Source organism: Sitophilus oryzae, unplaced genomic scaffold (assembly GCF_002938485.1).
Source record: "Sitophilus oryzae breed Bouriz unplaced genomic scaffold, Soryzae_2.0 scaffold_682_pilon_pilon, whole genome shotgun sequence".
NCBI lineage: Eukaryota > Metazoa > Arthropoda > Insecta > Coleoptera > Curculionidae > Sitophilus > Sitophilus oryzae.
In genome coordinates, this window is record NW_022147287.1 from 1971235 (window position 1) to 1989263 (window position 18029).

Sequence of the window (18029 nt, forward strand, 5' to 3'; positions counted from 1 at the left end):
AGTTTACTTTTATTTAATTTACTTACAATAGTTTAATAAATAATATTTATTAAATATGTATTTATTATTCTATCAAGAAAAACGAAGAACTTGTAGATATATGGATTTTCTATAAAAGAGCCAATTACGGCAAATTCATTTTCTTCACTTCCAACGACAGGTTTCTGCCTAATAGTTTTTTTTATAAACCACGCTACCAGCTCTGCGATATACAGGGTGTTTCAAAACAAATGCGAAAAACTTCAGGGGGTGATTCCTTGTTCAAAATAAAGGGTAGTTTGCTTCATAAACGTTGGGTCAAAAGTCAACCATTAGGGAGATATCGCGGTACAAAGATGGCGGAAAAATAATGTTCTTATTTTTTATTTTGAAAACGAAAAGAGATAGACTAATGAAATTTTATGGAAGCATTACTGTCATGAAAACACACTTTCAGGTCATTTTTTCACTTTTTTAAAATGAGTGGAAGGGATTGAAATAAACTACCCCTATCATTCTTGATAATGAAATTTAAAGAAAAATCTTATCAAACATATGCAAAAAAAATTAATTTTGATAGTTTAGTTTATTTAGAAACCTTTTTATCTCTTGTATTTTTTTTATAAAACTCACCGATTTGAAATTAAAAAATAAAATGTAAACATTACATGTTAGGACTAAAAATATTTTTAGATTAAGAATCTAGTGATAATAATGATAATAATAATAATCTAGATAATAACGTATTGCAGTAGGGTAATGTCAAATAAAACAATATTAGAAACATCCTAAAAAGTGACAGCGGCCGACTAGATTTTTTCCTAAAGAAATTACAGCTGCCCACTAGATTCTTTATCTAAAAATGTTTTTTGTCCTGACATGTAATGCTTTACATTTTATTTTTTAATTTCAAATCAGTGAGTTTTATCAAAAAAACACAAGAGATAAAAAAGTTTCTAAATAAACTAAACTATCCAAATTAATTTTTTTGCATGTGTTTGATAAGATTTTTCTTTAAATTTCGTTAACAAGAATGATAGGGGTAGTTTATTTCAACCCCTTCCACTCATTTTAAAAAAGTGAAAAAATTACCAGAAAGTGTGTTTTCATAACAGTAATGCTTCCGTAAAATTTCATTAGTCTATCTTTTTTCGTTTTCAAGATAAAAAATAAAAACATTATTTTTCCGCCATCTTTGTACCGCGATATCTCCCTAATGGTTGACTTTTGACCCAACGTTTATAAAGCAAACTACCCTTTATTTTGAACAAGGAATCACCCCCTGAAGTTTTTCGCATTTGTTTTGAAACACCCTGTATAGGACAAGTAGTTTGTCAAAGTATCGCTGAACGCCCAAGCCGTATTTGACGCCTTTTTTTTCGATCATACAGCATAATGTCGACAACTTTTAGTGAATTCTAATAATTTGTTTTTATTTGCAGGAAAGTACATTACCTCCTTGCTACAAAGCTCCTTCTTGTAAACCTTTTAATACTGATAAGTATTGGAGTTTGTTTCTACAGAAATGATAATATTTATGAATGTGTATTTTATATCGCCCAATATTACATCAATTTTACTATACTATCTAGTGTAACAAATTCAGTAAGCGCTTTAGTGTCGCTATCACGATTAAGATTGAGAATATTAAAATATACTGCCATTAATATGGTACTAAAAGGTATATCTAGTAAATTTCATTTAAAAAATTAATTATTATTCCAACAACCAGATATTTTCAGGAAACTTTGACGTACTCGGCAGGCATGCAAAAATTAACTATAACAAAACTAATCCAGAAAAAAACCTAAGAAGCATAGCGTTGGTGCATTTCAATGTAGTAAAAGCCAGCAATATGATCAATAACATTTTCACCTTCCAAACATTACTAATTCTGAACCTCAGTTTTGGTATGGCCATCATTGCTGCAGATAAAATTATACATTCAAGTAGTAACGATGCTTTTACTACCTATTGGGATGCTTTCTGGTGCACAATGACAATTTTTGAAACGATGTTCGTGTTCATAATTGTTACCCAGCTGATCGAAGAGGTAATATAATAAGTAGTATTGCATCTGTTTGGTTCTTTACTTGAAATAAAAATATTAAGGAGCATATAAAAAAAACTTAGGTCGAGCGCGATGGGGACCTAAAATGGCCGACTTAAATTCTTCGGACTTATCAGTGCCGTTCTAATTTTATTCGAAACTTATTATAAACATCTTGGAATAAGAAGACTAAGGAAGGAGCATAATTCTATCCATGTATTTTTGCATGGTGGGCGGAAAAAGGACTCTAGGGTGGGGATTCTTGACAGTTCTGTTTGACGATTCATTTGACACATTTGAATTTGATTTGAAATTTTGTGGATTTGTCAGTCTTTACGGAGCTTATTTTATGTTATTTATTATTTATTCTACTACTGATAGTAGTACAAAGGTAGTAAATCTAGATGGAAATTGTGCCAAAACTTAAATTAACAGTGACACTATCGCGATTTAACGAAAAAGACTCTAAAATAGTTGGTTGTGTAGCGTGCGCTAGATCTCGGCAAAAATCGAGTGAAATAATGGAACAACTTTTCGCTAGTAAGTGAGTATATAATATACATACGTGTAGTAAACCGAGCATTTATGAAATTCACTTAAATTAACTAATTATATATTTTTTCTTGCATTTTTGCTTTTATTTACTACTTGTCAAAGATTAGATGTCAAAGAATTTAGATACGTCAATTTGACTTACCTGCTTCAGTAGAGTATCGGATGTTTGTGTTAATAAATAATTATTAAAACTTATCTATTTTATTATAATAATATGTTTTTATACCAATTTTAATAACTACCAACATTTATTCACAACGTAAAATAAAAAAAATATTGAGTCTACCCCACGTCTACACTACATCATAGTTTTATATTTTTTAAATAAAATTAGAACAGCAGTGATAAACCGGAATTTAAGTCGGCCATATTTAAGTCCCATCGCGGTGGACCTAGGATTTTTGATATGCTCGTTCCTTAAGCCGGAGTCTCATGCATCCGAAATCCGATGACACGACGATCCGGCGGTGCTCCTATTGGTCGAAATATTTTGACACCAATTTTTATCCGATATTTTTAACTAATCGTCCGACGTCGTATAAAGTTAAATTTTGTTTAACTTTTGTACGATATCGTGTGTATTTTAACCTCACTTTTTTTGAAAACATTGGTTTTTATAAACAAGTTTAGTGGGAAAGGGTCAATTTCGGGATATTTGGCGAGGAAGTTATTTTTATAAGTGTTTCTCCAATAATACATGTAATAATGTTGATACTGTTGATAGGAAATGACAGGTCTAAATGCCAAAACTGTCAAATTTCGGAACGAACTTTCGGATTGTATGTGACAGGCTTTTTTTATTTCACAGGATAACTTCAAATTTCGGATGTCGTACCATCGGATTTCGGATGCATGAGACTCCGGCTTTAGTCTTCTTATTCAAAGATAAACATATATATTTCTAATAAAAATACGTACCTAAGTCAAATTGACGTATCTAAATTATTTTTGACAAGTAGTAAATAAAAGGGAAAATGCAAGACAAGGACTGTATATATTCTAAAGGACTGTTCGATCGCGTCAAATCGCCGCTGTCGTAGTCGCCGTGGAATGCTACGTCACGCGCTGACCAGCGCTCCACAGTGCGGCGCATGGTTATTCTAGCGGGACAAAATCTCAAGAGCAATGTTTGGGACTTAAAATCTAAGAACGTAGCAAATGGTCTAATATATAGCAACTATATGGTTAAATTTATTTATTTATTAACAACTTAATTTATTAATAAATAAATACAAGATAATAAAACTATGATATTATTCGTACATGATACACAAAAACCGTATTGTAAACTATTGCCAAATACATAAAATTATGATATCAAAAAACTCTTTAGCAGTTATTTTTAAATTAATTTGTAATCTTGTGACACCCTCTATAATTTATTTTAAAAAAATATATTTTATTTTGAAAATAATAAATAAGATAGATATTTTAATTTTAATTTTAACACTCGGTAATTGTAAATTCATATATTAAGTATCTAAGACAATTTTTTAAACTCAGTGCCTTTTGATGGAGTTGTTTTGTTTTTATACTATCCGATTGAAATGAATCTTTTTGGGCATTCACCTGTTAAGCTTGAACTCCCTGTGACTGCGACTACCTGTGTTGGTAACTATTGGTAACTCAAAAGATCTACATCATTCAATATATCGATATTTGAAAAAAAAGTGTAAGTTTGATATCTGCAGAACAAAGGCACGAAGGATTTTAACAAATAATATACATACAGTAGAAAAGTACATACCTTTGGCAATCTTCAACATAATTTGGCTTTCTAATAAAATGTATAAGCATTTGTAAATATTTTGTTTTCGTATGATCTCTGCCTTGCTGAGCAGAAAACGACCAAATTTGGTTGATAAAAATGTATCGAAATACAAAGAATATTCATGCATTTTTTATCAATTGGAATGTCTACTATTTATTCTTATCAGTACACATTTTTTGGCTTATTTCTAACCAAACGCTTTTGTCCCGCTAAATTTATCTTCCAACGCACTGTGCGCTCGTCCGTCAAATGCAAAAATAACTGTCACTGTCTAAAATCTTTAGCGCCAACTTCAACTCGGTCAGTAGATGACGTAAAAAAACTGACAGTGCAGGAAGATAGGAATCGAACTATCCTTATCTCTATAGTATCCTTGAATGCAAGATGGATATAATTATACAGGGTTCAGCAATAGTGCGTCGGGCATCTGTAGCTCCTAGAATAAAAAACCTGGGAATTTTGTTTAAGTACAAACCTAAAGTACGAACTAGGATGTATTTCAGGAAAATATTTTAACTTCTATAGGGTGGCACAAAAAAGTGTAAGTGGATCAGGATGATTTTTTTTTTAAATGGAACACTTTTTTTCAGTAGATGGAGAATTAGAAAATGAACATTTTTTGTATTTAAAGTATTTCGAAAAGTTTAACGGTCTCGCAGATATTCGCGGTTTTATATTTTATATGGCATTTTCCACAGTAAATTTTTATCAAAGCCACCCAATAATTTTTCTATCGTATTTTACCGTTAAAAGAGCCATATGAAAAAATGCTGGGTGTATCTGCGAAACCATTAAAAATCTTGAAATACTTTAAATACAAAAAATGTTCATTTTTTAATTATTCATCTAACAAAAAAAATTATACACAGGGTGTTCCATTTAAAAAATAAAGAAAATTTATTTTATATTTTAGAAAGTTTGACGTAGAATTTTGAAAACCCTGTATGATTTAAGATTACGATATTTATAGCAAAGTAAGTATAGACCATCTAAAGTAAATACCTAATATAGTTTTGATTTCAGGACAGTTCATGTAATTGTAATATATTTTAAGGAAGGTTAAAAAATATATATTTTTTTATTTATTTATTAATATCTCTGAAATTATCGAAATACATTTACTCATATCTTAGGATTATGTAAAGTGATCTGAAAGGAAGCCAAAAAGGCAATAATATACAGGGTGTTCGTTTAAAAAAATCATGCCGATCCACTCACACTTTTCTGAGCCACCTTATAGAAGTTAAAATATTTTCCTGAAATACATCCTAGTACATACTTTAGGTTTGCACTTAAACAAAATTCCCAAGCTTTTTATTTTAGGAGCTACCTGCCCGTCGCACTATTGCCGGACCCTGTATAACTGATTACACAAATGTATATTTACATAAATCGCAATAGCGTCACCGTTAATTTAAGTTCTGACACACACACACACACACACACACACACAATTTCCTTCTAGATTTACTACCTCTAAATAAAACCAATCGTAGAATAAATGCAAAATATCATAAAATAAGTTCAGTAAAGACAAACAAATCTACAAAATCTAAAATCAAATTCAAATGCCTCAATTTGTCAAACAGAATTGCCAAGGATGGGGACCTACGATGTTGAAATATTAGTATTTTAATATGACAGATCGACAGATCAACTTTAGATGATATTCCCCATTGTCGATGGGGAATGTTTTTAAAAATATTCATCTCTTTTATGTAAAATAACTTAGAATTCCTTAAATAATGTACCTCAAAACAAATAATAAAACAAACTATTTCCAGGCTAAAGAAATTCCAAAAATAATTAACATGATAAACTGCGAGAAACAACCAATTCTACAGCTAGAGGTATGTTTCCACTTCAATGTTCTAATCTTTACTAATAAATAATGTAACCCTCATATGGGACACCCTGTACATTCTTATATGGGATACTCATATGAATTTTAATCCAAAATATAAATAGAATACGCAAAATTAAGCACCATAATATAGAAAATATATTGAATTATAGCTTTTTTCAGGCTGATATGTTTCTATTACAATGTAAACATCAAGAGTTGGATTTAACAGTTTGTGGACTATTTCCTATGCACAATCAAACATACTTAAATGTACGGTAACAATTATTTACTAAATAGAACATATCGATAAGATTTTAATATATTGTAGCTGTGTGGTTTAATATTAACGTATTTAGTCCTGATAGAAACTACAAACGGGTAACAAAAATCAAACTAAAAATATATACTTACCACAAGAGCTCCAATTCGATCTTGCACATCTTTAAACTTGTCCTTAAATGAAGCAACATTATTTTGAAGAACTTTCCTGTAGCTAAAACAGTAATAAATGTTTTAGAATAAATATTTTCACACTTATTGTAAATCACAACACTTATGTTCAACATCTAAACGCATTGATTTTAATAATAAAAAAATATTAAAACTTACAGGCCGGGTTTAATCCTTTCTAGTCCTTCCATTTTTTCCCTTTAGTTTATTTTATAACAAATTATTTAAATAAACATAAAACTAATTACGTCTCTTGAAAGAATCTTTTCCCAACTGTCACATTCAATTTCATTGAAGTTCAACGGTTTTTTGGTAGCGTCCTTTGAATATAACCTTACATTTTTTAATAAATCAGCGTCAAATGGTTTCAATCCAAAGTTCTTAAAGCATTAATTGATGTAAAATAACTGGAACATCACAAAACTATGATATAGATTATGATAAAAGCTGCAGGAAGGCAATGTTAATTAAAACTTTTAGTAATAAATTACTTTATGTTTTGTACAACTTCAACTTCAGATTCAAATTCAAATTGTTCTTCTGTGGTCTGTCCCTGTCCTTGTCCGAGAGTTATGTAGTAGTGTTGGGCAAAGTCTATCGATATTTTGTAAACGATATAAAATAAATACGTACAATATGGATGTCATTACAGTTGTTTATCTGTTTTATAATACTAAAATTCTCAGATTCTATAAAACACTTAAAGTGCTAAAAGGAATCTCCTGATTCTATATTTTTAGTGACGCTCAAATTTATTTGTGAGAGTAAAATTGTAAAAAGCTTTGTACCGTTCAAAAATACTCTGATACCTTTGTCTAATACCATCTACTTCGTGGCTAAAATTAAGTTAAACCACCCTGGGTATACCCCACCCTGTATGTAAATATAATTAGGGATAAGTTATTTTTTCCTCTGTTTTTTTTGCCGGCTTTCCACGGATGTATATGTTACGGTTAAGGTCCAACTCACTTAAAAAGGGTAAAAAGAATACACTAGAATACACCTATAATATGGATCGCCCACTCCTATACATCTTCCATTTAAAAAATCACTCCCCATAGTCGACAAGTCGACGCCATGAGGGCACAATTGACCATAGATAAATTTGAAATGACTTATGGCAACATTGATTCCCCTAAAATATTTAAGAATGGAATCATTGAATTTTGCCCTCATCCCTCATCCCCTTTCCACATCACTCATTATCAGCTGATCATCAGCTGATATTATTATTATTTGGAGAGGTTATCCAAACAAAAATAAAACTTTGCAAAATATTTTAATATTTTCCTGGTGATTTTGAATATTTTCTAGTTTTCTCTTAAATTTGAATATACACTTCAGTGTTTATGTAGTTGTCTGAGTCATAGATTTTATTACTTTAAGTAGGTACCTTGGGTTGTTAAATTTGTACCTATATTTCTTTAAATCGTTTTTGTTTCTATTATTTTACATAGCGCTAGTTGTTTATTAGTATTTGTAGGTATATAGTTGTTTATTAGTAATTGTAGTTGTTTAGTTTTTATATCTTTATTATTCATTAGATCCGTATAAGTAAAGATGTGTTTATAACATTTTCTTTTGACTAAATAAATCTGTATTTAAATTAAAACACGAATCAATAAATTATTAATGAGTACGTATATAATACTTACGTAAGAATGGAGTGTACAGGTAAGGAGAAATATCTTCGTGCATTAAAAGCATCATAGATGAACAAACAAGAATTTACATTAATACATGACCATCATACTCTGTATTTTTTAGACTCTATCAGAAACTCTATGTAGAAAATATCCTGTTTATACATAGTACTGCAAAAAATCTTGGCCATTACATTGACTAAGAAAATGTCTTGTAGAAGTTATAAATAGGGGTATTACTGCCTTGTTTTATAATTGATAGATGTAATAAGTCTCTAACTAAATATTGCATTATTTCGGAAAATATCGAACAACAAAGTTATATTAATTGAAAATTCTGAAGGCTACCGAACCGCCACCATATTTTTGAATTTTATTTTAAATTATATGGGTTTAATAGGTCCGAAACTGCCTAATTAACTATATTTAATGATAATCTATAGTTCTTTAACTATTTTAAAGCTTCAAAATCTTTTTTAAGGCAAAAATCTATTTTTTATGATATTAACAATTAGGGACATTGGTGTAATTAAAATGCGATATCTTTGTGAATTTTGCTTTATTCGTTTATTGTTTGGTGTCATTTTATTCGGAAAACACGTAGCTACATTTCCCTGGTAGTAGTTTTGACTCCAATGTAGCGTTATATTGCTAAATTTTCATTTAGACTTGAAGTTTAGGTCATAAAATTAAAAAATTACATAATTTTTCATCGGTAAAACAGAAGAAAAACGCTCGAGTTGGCGCTCCCTCTAGCTTCAAAAATTTAAAACCGAGCGCCAAAACTCAAATATCATTGGTCGTTTTGGTCGATTTTCGTCATTTCTAGACAGGCCGTTGACGACGTAAAATCTTTGTCGGTTGCCTCTCCAGAATTTTTAAGGAAAAATGCCTTTTCCTTTTATATTGTGCTCGGAAATCATGTGTAGTGCATAGCTAGACTCTTAGAGAGGGTAAGTTCGACAATTTTCCTACGAATTTCCCGATATTTTTCAAAAAATCCGACCATCTAAAGGCGGCCGGTAGAAGCGCAAGATCAACAAAAAAAGTCAAAGCCACCTTCATTTTGTTAAACTTTCCGTTTCTTTCTGTTTGCTTTTTTATACTTTCTGTTGCTATAAATAGTTCTTTTTTATGGTTGTACTGTATTAAAATAAATCATTTTCACTAATTTTCAGACTTAAATAGTTTGGATATAGTATTTTAGAAATAAAAACCTTATATAAGTGAATAAATTATAGTCGATCAATTTTCTGAAGAATATTAGTAGTGCACTTGATGGTTTTCTTGAAGGTATTATATAATAGAAGAATACTTATCTAATAAATATTTTATAAAATAATCTAAATAGAGTTTAGGAACCTGTAAAATACAGAAAAATTACATCTTCCTGTATTTATACTAAATAACATTTAAGAAACTTATATAAGTTAATAATAATTATTAGTACTTAATATTGTAAGTAAACCTAATTGATTGTTATTGATAGTTTTTCTGAAACTAGTAAATTTTCTTTGCTAATTCATTAATTCTATTTATTTATTAGAGATTTTTTGCTTAGGTTTTTATGTTTCTAGATGTTCTTGTCTTGTACAGGGTCCTGCAATAATGCGTCGGCCTTCTGTAGCTCCTAGGATAAAAAATTTTGTGAATTTCGTTTAAGTCCACACCTAAAGTATATACGAGGATGTATTTCTGAAAAATATTTTAATTTCTATAGAATCTAATTTCTATAGAGTGGCTAAAAAAAGTGTGAGTGGATCGGGATGCTTTTTTTAATGGAACACCTTGTATGTTATTGCATTTTTGGCTTCTGTCCAAATCATTTTATACATATATTATAACCCTATAATAAGATGAGTAAATATATTTCGATAATTTCAGAGATAAAAAAATGTATTTTACGAGGTATTTTACAAACTTCTTTAAAAAATTATTACAAATACAAGAACTGTCCTGTATATTATACGTACATTTCATATGGCTTTTCAACGGTAAAATACGAGAGAAAAATCATTGAGTGGCTTTGATAAAAATTTACTGTGGAAAATGCCACATTAAATATAAAACCGCGAATATCTGCAAAACCGTTAAAATTTTTGAAATACTCTAAATACAGATAAAAAAGCAAAAAAATCCAACAACATATAGGGTTTTCCATTTAAAAAAATCATCCCGATCCACTAATACTTTTTGGGCCACCCTATAGATGTTAAAATACAGGGTGGGCCACTGAAAACTTACAATGGCTATAATTTTTAAACCAAAAAAGATATCAAAAAAATAAAAAATACCGTTTCTATAATATCGAGGGGGAATACATATGACGTATTTTTTGAACCACCCCGACCTACCCCTAAGGCGGCACCACTACTCACTTGAAAATATTAAATGGCAACACCCCACTTGTGGCGCCTTTTTGGAAAGCCCATGAAAAATGCTAAACGATGATCATAAAGTTTTTAGGGTGAAATTGAAAAACTACCCCTTACACGAAAAATTAGGTGGACATTAATGAGAAAAGTGATTTTTTCAGCATAAGTTACAATTTGGGACCCAGCTAAATGAGGTTTTTTTCAAACTACCCCGACCCACCCCTAGGTGCCACCCCCTCACTTCTAACCTCAAGATAGCGATACCCCACTTGTGAGACCTCTTTGGAAAGCCTATAAAAAATTCTGAACGACTGTCATAAAAAAGAACGAAAAAAATAGAGCCTAAAAATAAAAAAAAATGCCAAAACGTGTCAAAATCAATAGAATGAATTATTTTTGTATCCATGAACCATTGCGAGAAAAAAGAGCTGGAACACAAAGAAATTTATTATAACTCTTAATGAAGACCTCATACACTTTCACCAAGATGGAGCCCCTTCGCATTATTCTATTGTCACAAGGCGGTGGTTGGATAAATATTATCCAAGGCAATGGATTGGCAGAAGGGGTCTAATCGAGTGGCCGCCAAGGTCACCTGATCCCACTCCTTTATACTTTTCCTTGTGGGGTTACACTAAATCCATAGTCTACAAAACAAAACCAGGTTCGTTGCAAGAATTGAGGCAGAGGAGAACTGAAGCATGTCGAAATATTCCGAGAGAGACTTTCCAAAAAGTGAGAGAAGAATTTGAAAATCGTTTGTATTTTTGTATGGAACAAAACGGCTGTCATTTTGAGCAATTATTAAAATAAATTTTATCATTTTAAATTTCTTTCAAATTGTCACACCTACATTTCTTGTCACTAACCAGTAATTAAGTTGAAGTCTGTATGACCATCGTTTAGCAATTTCAATTAGCTTTCCAAAGAAGTATCACAAGTGGGGTATCGCTATCTTGAGATTAGAAGTGAGGGGGTGCCACCTAGGGGTGGGTTGGGGTGGTTTGAAAAATACTTCATTTGCCGAATTTGTAACTTATGCTGAAAAAATCACCTTTTTCATTAATGTCCACCTAATTGTTCGTGTAAGGGTAGTTTTTCAATTTCACCCTAAAAACTTTATGATCATCATTTAGCATTTTTCATGAGCTTTCCAAAAAGACGCCACAAGTGGGGTGTTGCCATTTAAGATTTTCAAGTGAGTAGGGGTGCCTCCTAAGGGGTAGGTCGGGGTGGTTCAAAAAATACGTCATATGTATTCCCCCTCGATATTATAGAAACGGTATTTTTTATTTTTTTGATATCTTTTTTGGTTTAAAAATTATAGCTATTGTAAGTTTTCAGTGTCCCACCCTGTATTTTCCTGGAATGCATCCTAGTACATACTTTAGGTCTGAATTTAAAAAAAAACTTTCCAAGTTTTTTATTCTAGGAGCTACAGATGCCCGACGCACTATTGCCGGACCCTGTATATATATATAATTAGATGATCTATTTGGAATTCTGTATATAGAAAATTATTAACATATGAACTATGTAACTAAAAGATATTTTGTCTTGTTTTAGATTATGCCAGAAATTATCCAGGGTTACGGATATCCAAGGACTACGCTGCCAGTGAAGCAAGGAGATGACGGATATCAACACAGCAACAGATCTTCAAGTCGCAAAGAAACCAGGCTGCCTTTGGATGGAATGGATGGAATGGGCCAAGGATCGGTATGGGTCTGGACACGTCATATAGTTCAGGTCGTACCTGAGCTCGGGCGCTGTATCCAGACGTGCTGCACTCCGGGAGTGAATGTGCGCCATTACACATTTTGCTCGGTATCACGGCATAATCGCGGGTAGGACCTAGCTGGACTCGAGAGATGGTAAGTACGACCATTTTCCTATGAATTTCCTGACATTTTTCGACAAATCGGACCCTATAAAAGCGGCTGGCTTGAGAGCAATTCTATTGGCTGAATGTAACGTCATTTCTTTTCCGACTGGTCGAAATATTGTCGGGCAGTGTATAAAATTTTTGCCTTTTTTATAATTTCTGCTTGCTATAAAAAGATGTAATTTGTTGTGGATTGACAGTTTTCTAAATTTGATGTTTTTATGGTTGCACAGGATAACTATGTATTAAAATAAATAATTTTTAGACTTAGATACCTTGATGTATATATAGTATTTTAGAAGTTAAAGCTTTATATGAGTGATTATATATGTATGTATAATAATCACTCAATTTTCTGAAGAATATTTCTAATAGTTGGTTTTTCTTAAAGATATTATATAATAGGGGAGAATTCTTATGTATTTCATTTTTTATAAAATTATAAAATAATCTAAACAAAGTTTAGAAAGCTGTAAAACACAGAGTTGCATCTGCCTGTAGCTGCTTTAATTAGTTAAATATTTAATGAAGAATAACTAGTGAAATTTATATTGATAATCTGCTGATTTTTTTCTTGAAACTGATCTAAACCCTAAAAATTAAAATACTGGTTTCTTGTTTTTTAAGTTTTGTTGTTATTAATTGTGCATTGATTATTTTTTTCTAAATATATTTGCATTCATTTTATAAAAGCACTTGTTAGATGTATTGGATTAGATGTTTTTTTTTACAAAAGTTGCATTTAAACAAAATAACATTTAGAAAATTAATATAGGTAGTTTATTGTTATTGATAGTTTTTCTGAAGCTAGTAAATTTTGCTTGCTAATTCATTGATTTTATTTATTTCTTAGAGACTATGTGCTTGGGATTGATAAACTATATCTTTTTGTTGCTTCTGGCAAGAATTTCAAATAGTTTACTGATATTTTATTAACTCTTGACCCACTACTAATCTCAACAGAAATATGTATATATTTTTATTTTTTTGATATTTGCGATTAAATTTTTAAGGGATATTATCAGCTGTTTTTTTAATAATGGTACTTTTATTGTAATATTTTATTTATACTCTGTTACATTATGTCTCTATGACTTCTATCTGTTTTATCTATCTGTATTTATTTTTTAAATACTTTTTTTTTATTAAATAGCCATTGAAATTTCTTAGTAACAATTTTTTTAGTACCTATAGATATATAGGGTGAACCAAAATTACAATATTATTCACCCACTCTTTTAATAACAGACACACTAAGATTTTCAAATATTTAATGATATTTTACTATTTCTTCGTCCATTACTAATTTCTACAGAACATTGGACATTTGGTATAGAAATTTTTAAGAAAAACTATTAGCTGTTTTCAATGATATAATTTCATTACATTTTCCTAAAATATTATTGTAATTTTATTTTTTTTTATACTATTTCTTAATGACTTCTACATAATATATTTTTTAAATAATTTTTTTATTAAATGTTTATTTAAATTTCTTGGGAACAATTTTTATCAGCATTCATAGGATTATATTCATATACAGGGTGAACCAAAATCACAATAAATATTCTTCACTCTCTTTTTCAAAAACAGATCACACGAAGATTTTGAAATATTTTACTGGTGTTTTATTAATTTTTCGTATTCACTATTAATCTCTACAGAAATATGTGTATATTTATTGTTTTTTCTTATAATATTTGTATATACATTTTTAAGAAAAAATATTAGCTGATTTCAATGATATAATTTCTTAGGATTTTTTTTAAAAATAGTGCTACTTTATTGTAATTTTAAATTTTTTATACTTCGTTCTTTTTGGCTTACTTATATCTATATTTATTTTTGAAATTAATTTTAATTATAAAATAATTTTTTAAATTTCTTGATTTAAATTTTTTTGGAACTCAGGTTTTTGGAACTCAACCAAAATTACAATATTATTCACCCACTTTTTCAAAAACAGCTCACACTATGAAAAGTTAATTTTTTTCATAGTCAAATCACATTTTTCTAAATTGAGAATAATTATTTGGTTGTATACAGTATACAGGGGGTTCACGCAGCTACTTAACTTATAATATTTTACTATATTTTTTTTCTACAACCAATTTGTAAATAAATATTTTTCTAATGTATATCAGTCAATTTGGAAACTTTTTTCTCTATAAACATTTTTTCTCTGTCACATAGAGTAGTTAAAAGTTAATAAGACCCTACACCCTTTAACGCTCTCTATAACTGAGGTATTTCATTGAAGCGCGAATACATAACATTTTTAGTTTTACATATATTTTAACTTTCAACTCCAGTAGTTGATTATTATTCAAGATTGTATATTATTAAAAGCCAGAGGGTTGTTTGGGATCTTTTTGTAAGACTCTTTTTTCTTTTTTCAGATCGCATTCGAATGGGGACACACAATTGTAATTACCAAACTACACTTACTTTACCCATGCAGACGGCTCGTGGAATGCTATCACGTGAAAATCCATCAACGCTCCCAGCTAGTAAGCGTGCGGTTTAATGTCTCTACTATCAGGCTCTAAAGACATGACCGCTGAGTTCGTGTTAGATTAATCCGTCGTTTTACCTAGTCTGGGTTCAATATCACAAGTGTCACTATTTTTCTCTAACGCAAATAAAACTCTATAAGAAATGTTTATAGACTTCCATGAAAACAGAGATTTTCATCTCTAGATTTGAAAGTATAATTAAATTAAATTAATGTCACTTTAAAAGAATCTTTCACATGAAGTAGCTAATAAATGCCAGTACTTTTTAGTGCTAGTATATTTTACTATAATAAATACGAGTACTTTTTAGTGCTCGTTTTTTTTTAAATCGATAGACACAAAAAAAGCAGCGTTGCGGGGTGGTTGCGATGCAATCTGTGGGCTGTGGGGACTGTCGCGAGGGGCCAGTCTCGGAGGCCTGGGACTGTTTCGCCCTGGATTCGTTCGCATATTATTACAGCCCCGGTAACAGGCCGGGGTTCCCAGGTGCTCGTTGCGTTGTAGTCTGCCAGTGGGTATGTTATTCACCGCTCCATTACCGGGCGTAAGCTTATATCATGCTATGCAGGCTATCCCATGGGGCCGGGTTGTTGTCCTAAACGTAAAGGGTGTCTGGGGAGTGGGGCTCAGCTCAATTAGAGGACTAGGAGGCTTGCAAAGGGGCGCAGTGGGTTGGGATCATCTGGCACTCTTGGACCGGAAAGGGCAGGTAAACGCTGGTCCTTGAGTGTGGGGAATCTGGCAGAAGACGTTACGTTAAATTGTCCGATCGGAACGTCATAAAACTATGTGGTTATTCTCAGCCTCCGATGTCGCCTTGCTAATTAACCACCAATATAAAGCTTTTACTAGTGAAAGTCTTTATATTTTTCCTTCTCCTCTTCAAACTGAAAAACGCAGGCATATAAACTTGTTTTCCGGGTTGCCTCGTTACTCGAAAAATATCAAACCGTTGTCGAATGGTTTTTCTCGACGACACCGTCAAATTCTTAATCTGATTCTTTTTGAGGTGGGTCGCCCTGTAGCCCGGTGATTTTTGGTCTGGCCAGGGTTCCAAGGAACAAATGTCCTCAGGAATGGAGGATCAAGCTGGTATCGGAGGGTCGAGGCTTGGCCAAGATTCCGTAAAGGTTCGAATTGACTGGAACATCACCCGCCGTGCCTTTGGGTCTCTCCGGTGTTTTGGTCTGTCCATTTAAACGGTTTATGCAGGTTCTATTTCTTGGAGTTATGACCGTTAAAACCTATTTTTTCTAAAACTTTAACGGCATATGTGCCAGGAAATCGGATCTTCAATAAACCACTCATTTTGCTAAGTATTATTGTAACAAAAATTCGTGTTTTTTATTTTTATCAAGTCTCGGTAGTGCTGAATGGAGAGTGCTAAGGTAATGGAGGTACACGTCTTTTCTCATTTTACTGTTTAGTGCTAGTCTTGTCTCTAACGTTGAATCGAGAGTGCTAAGGCAATGGAGATTCCAAGTCTTTCATTGTTCTAGTGTTTTCTTTTTGGCGTTGTTTTGGATTAGGTTCGCACTAAAAATTCTGAAGAATATAATTTTTACTTTCTGTAAGTTTAAACTAAATTTAATCACCCTATTCTAGTCTCTGTAATGTTGAATCGAGAGTGCTAAGGCAGTGGAGATTCCAAGTCTTTCACTGTTCTAGTGTTTTCTTTTTAGCGTTATTTGGGATTAGATTCTCTCTCATAAAAATTGAGTTCACAGCCTTTCTTATTTTAGCGTTTCCTGTTTTAGTGTTATTTGAGACAATATTCTTTCTAAAAATTTAAAATGGGATTATAATAGATTCTCTCTCTTAAAAACATACTAAAAAACATAATTTTTGTTTAAAATAATCTTTTTTATATGGTCTCTTGTGAATGGATGGTACTATTACGATTCGAAGAGTAACAGCCTTCTTGTTTTAGTATTCCCATTCACGTATAAATTAAGTAAATTCACTCTGATTTAAACTGTTTTATTCTCTATATTTTTATATAATTTCAAATTAAACTTATAATAATTTTGATTAAATTTACTGGTCTTTGAGATGAATGAATTGATAATGCTAAAATAGCGCCGGTTCTAGTCTGGCGTTATTTTAGGGTTTTCTTTTCACTGTTGTAAGAGATTGGAATAAGGGACCATTTCTTTTTTAAATTTTGCTCTGCCCCATCAAATTTTTCTCTGCTCTATCGCTGTATCTAAACTTAAGTTTGCATAGCTCTCTATTTTATCTAAACTAATTTTCCTAATAATCTCATGTCAAAACGATAGAGCTCATTTCAAAATATAAAATTTACCCTGCGATGGACAGCCAGCACTGAGGGGGAGGGACATACTTCTTGACGTCTAATCGGAATGGTGGGATGGGCCGTAGTCCAGCATATTCAGCCTAGTGTCAGTGTTAGTGAGGTAAGTCTGAACACACACCTGCCCAGTTCTTTTCCATAAATCTAATTCAGAAATATTTCTATCTTTCCAGAACTATGATCGTGTACGCAGCGCGTGTTATTTGTGAATTTAGTCGGTCTGTGTTAGATGTCCTGCTACTAAAAAGTATTTCCAGGTTCTGTCGATCCTGATGACGCGTTAAATGGGATTCTCCAGGGACCGTCCGTAGTTCCTGAGGGACCAGGGGCGTCCTTCTGCCCCCGTGGTGTGATGACACTGCTTTTTACGCCGTGTGGCAGGAATCGCCAGTAAAAGGATGTGGAATGAAGGTGAGTTGAATTTATTGGGACTTTCTGGACGCGGGCATCTTTACTGATCTTTTTTTTATCGTTGTTTCAGTATGCAGATGAAGAGGAAATGTAGAAGAACCATTTCTAAAGCATAATTATAACGGTCGCGTCGGTTCGTGGTTCTGGGGCTGTTCTAAGGCTTTTCACAACATTTTAAGGTCACACTTTTTATTTGCGTTTATATTTTCTTTGATTCGAATCATATATAATACT

The 18029-nt window shown here is 31.6% G+C and overlaps 1 protein-coding gene and 2 long non-coding RNA genes across 5 annotated transcripts in view; 2 read left to right on the forward strand and 1 right to left on the reverse strand.

Annotated features, from left to right (window-relative positions):
- Nucleotides 1-7159, reverse strand: part of LOC115887906 — a 42787-nt gene extending 35628 nt beyond the window's left edge. For all 3 annotated transcript variants that reach the window (XM_030907436.1, XM_030907437.1, XM_030907435.1), the window contains exons 1-2: nt 6811-7159; nt 6613-6694 (exon numbers count right to left, since the gene is read on the reverse strand). In XM_030907436.1, coding sequence (XP_030763296.1) covers nt 6613-6694; nt 6811-6842 — 114 coding nt within the window. In that variant the 5' untranslated portion in view covers nt 6843-7159. The remainder of the gene's footprint in view (nt 1-6612; nt 6695-6810) is intronic.
- Nucleotides 7160-9212: 2053 nt separating this feature from the next.
- On the forward strand, nt 9213-15205 carry LOC115888076. The gene is made up of 3 exons (XR_004051201.1): nt 9213-9247; nt 12236-12543; nt 14954-15205. It is a non-coding gene; the product is annotated as an uncharacterized LOC115888076 (long non-coding RNA).
- Nucleotides 15206-17375: 2170 nt separating this feature from the next.
- Nucleotides 17376-17965, forward strand: LOC115888087. The gene is made up of 3 exons (XR_004051205.1): nt 17376-17487; nt 17558-17795; nt 17866-17965. It is a non-coding gene; the product is annotated as an uncharacterized LOC115888087 (long non-coding RNA).
- Nucleotides 17966-18029: the final 64 nt, after the last annotated feature.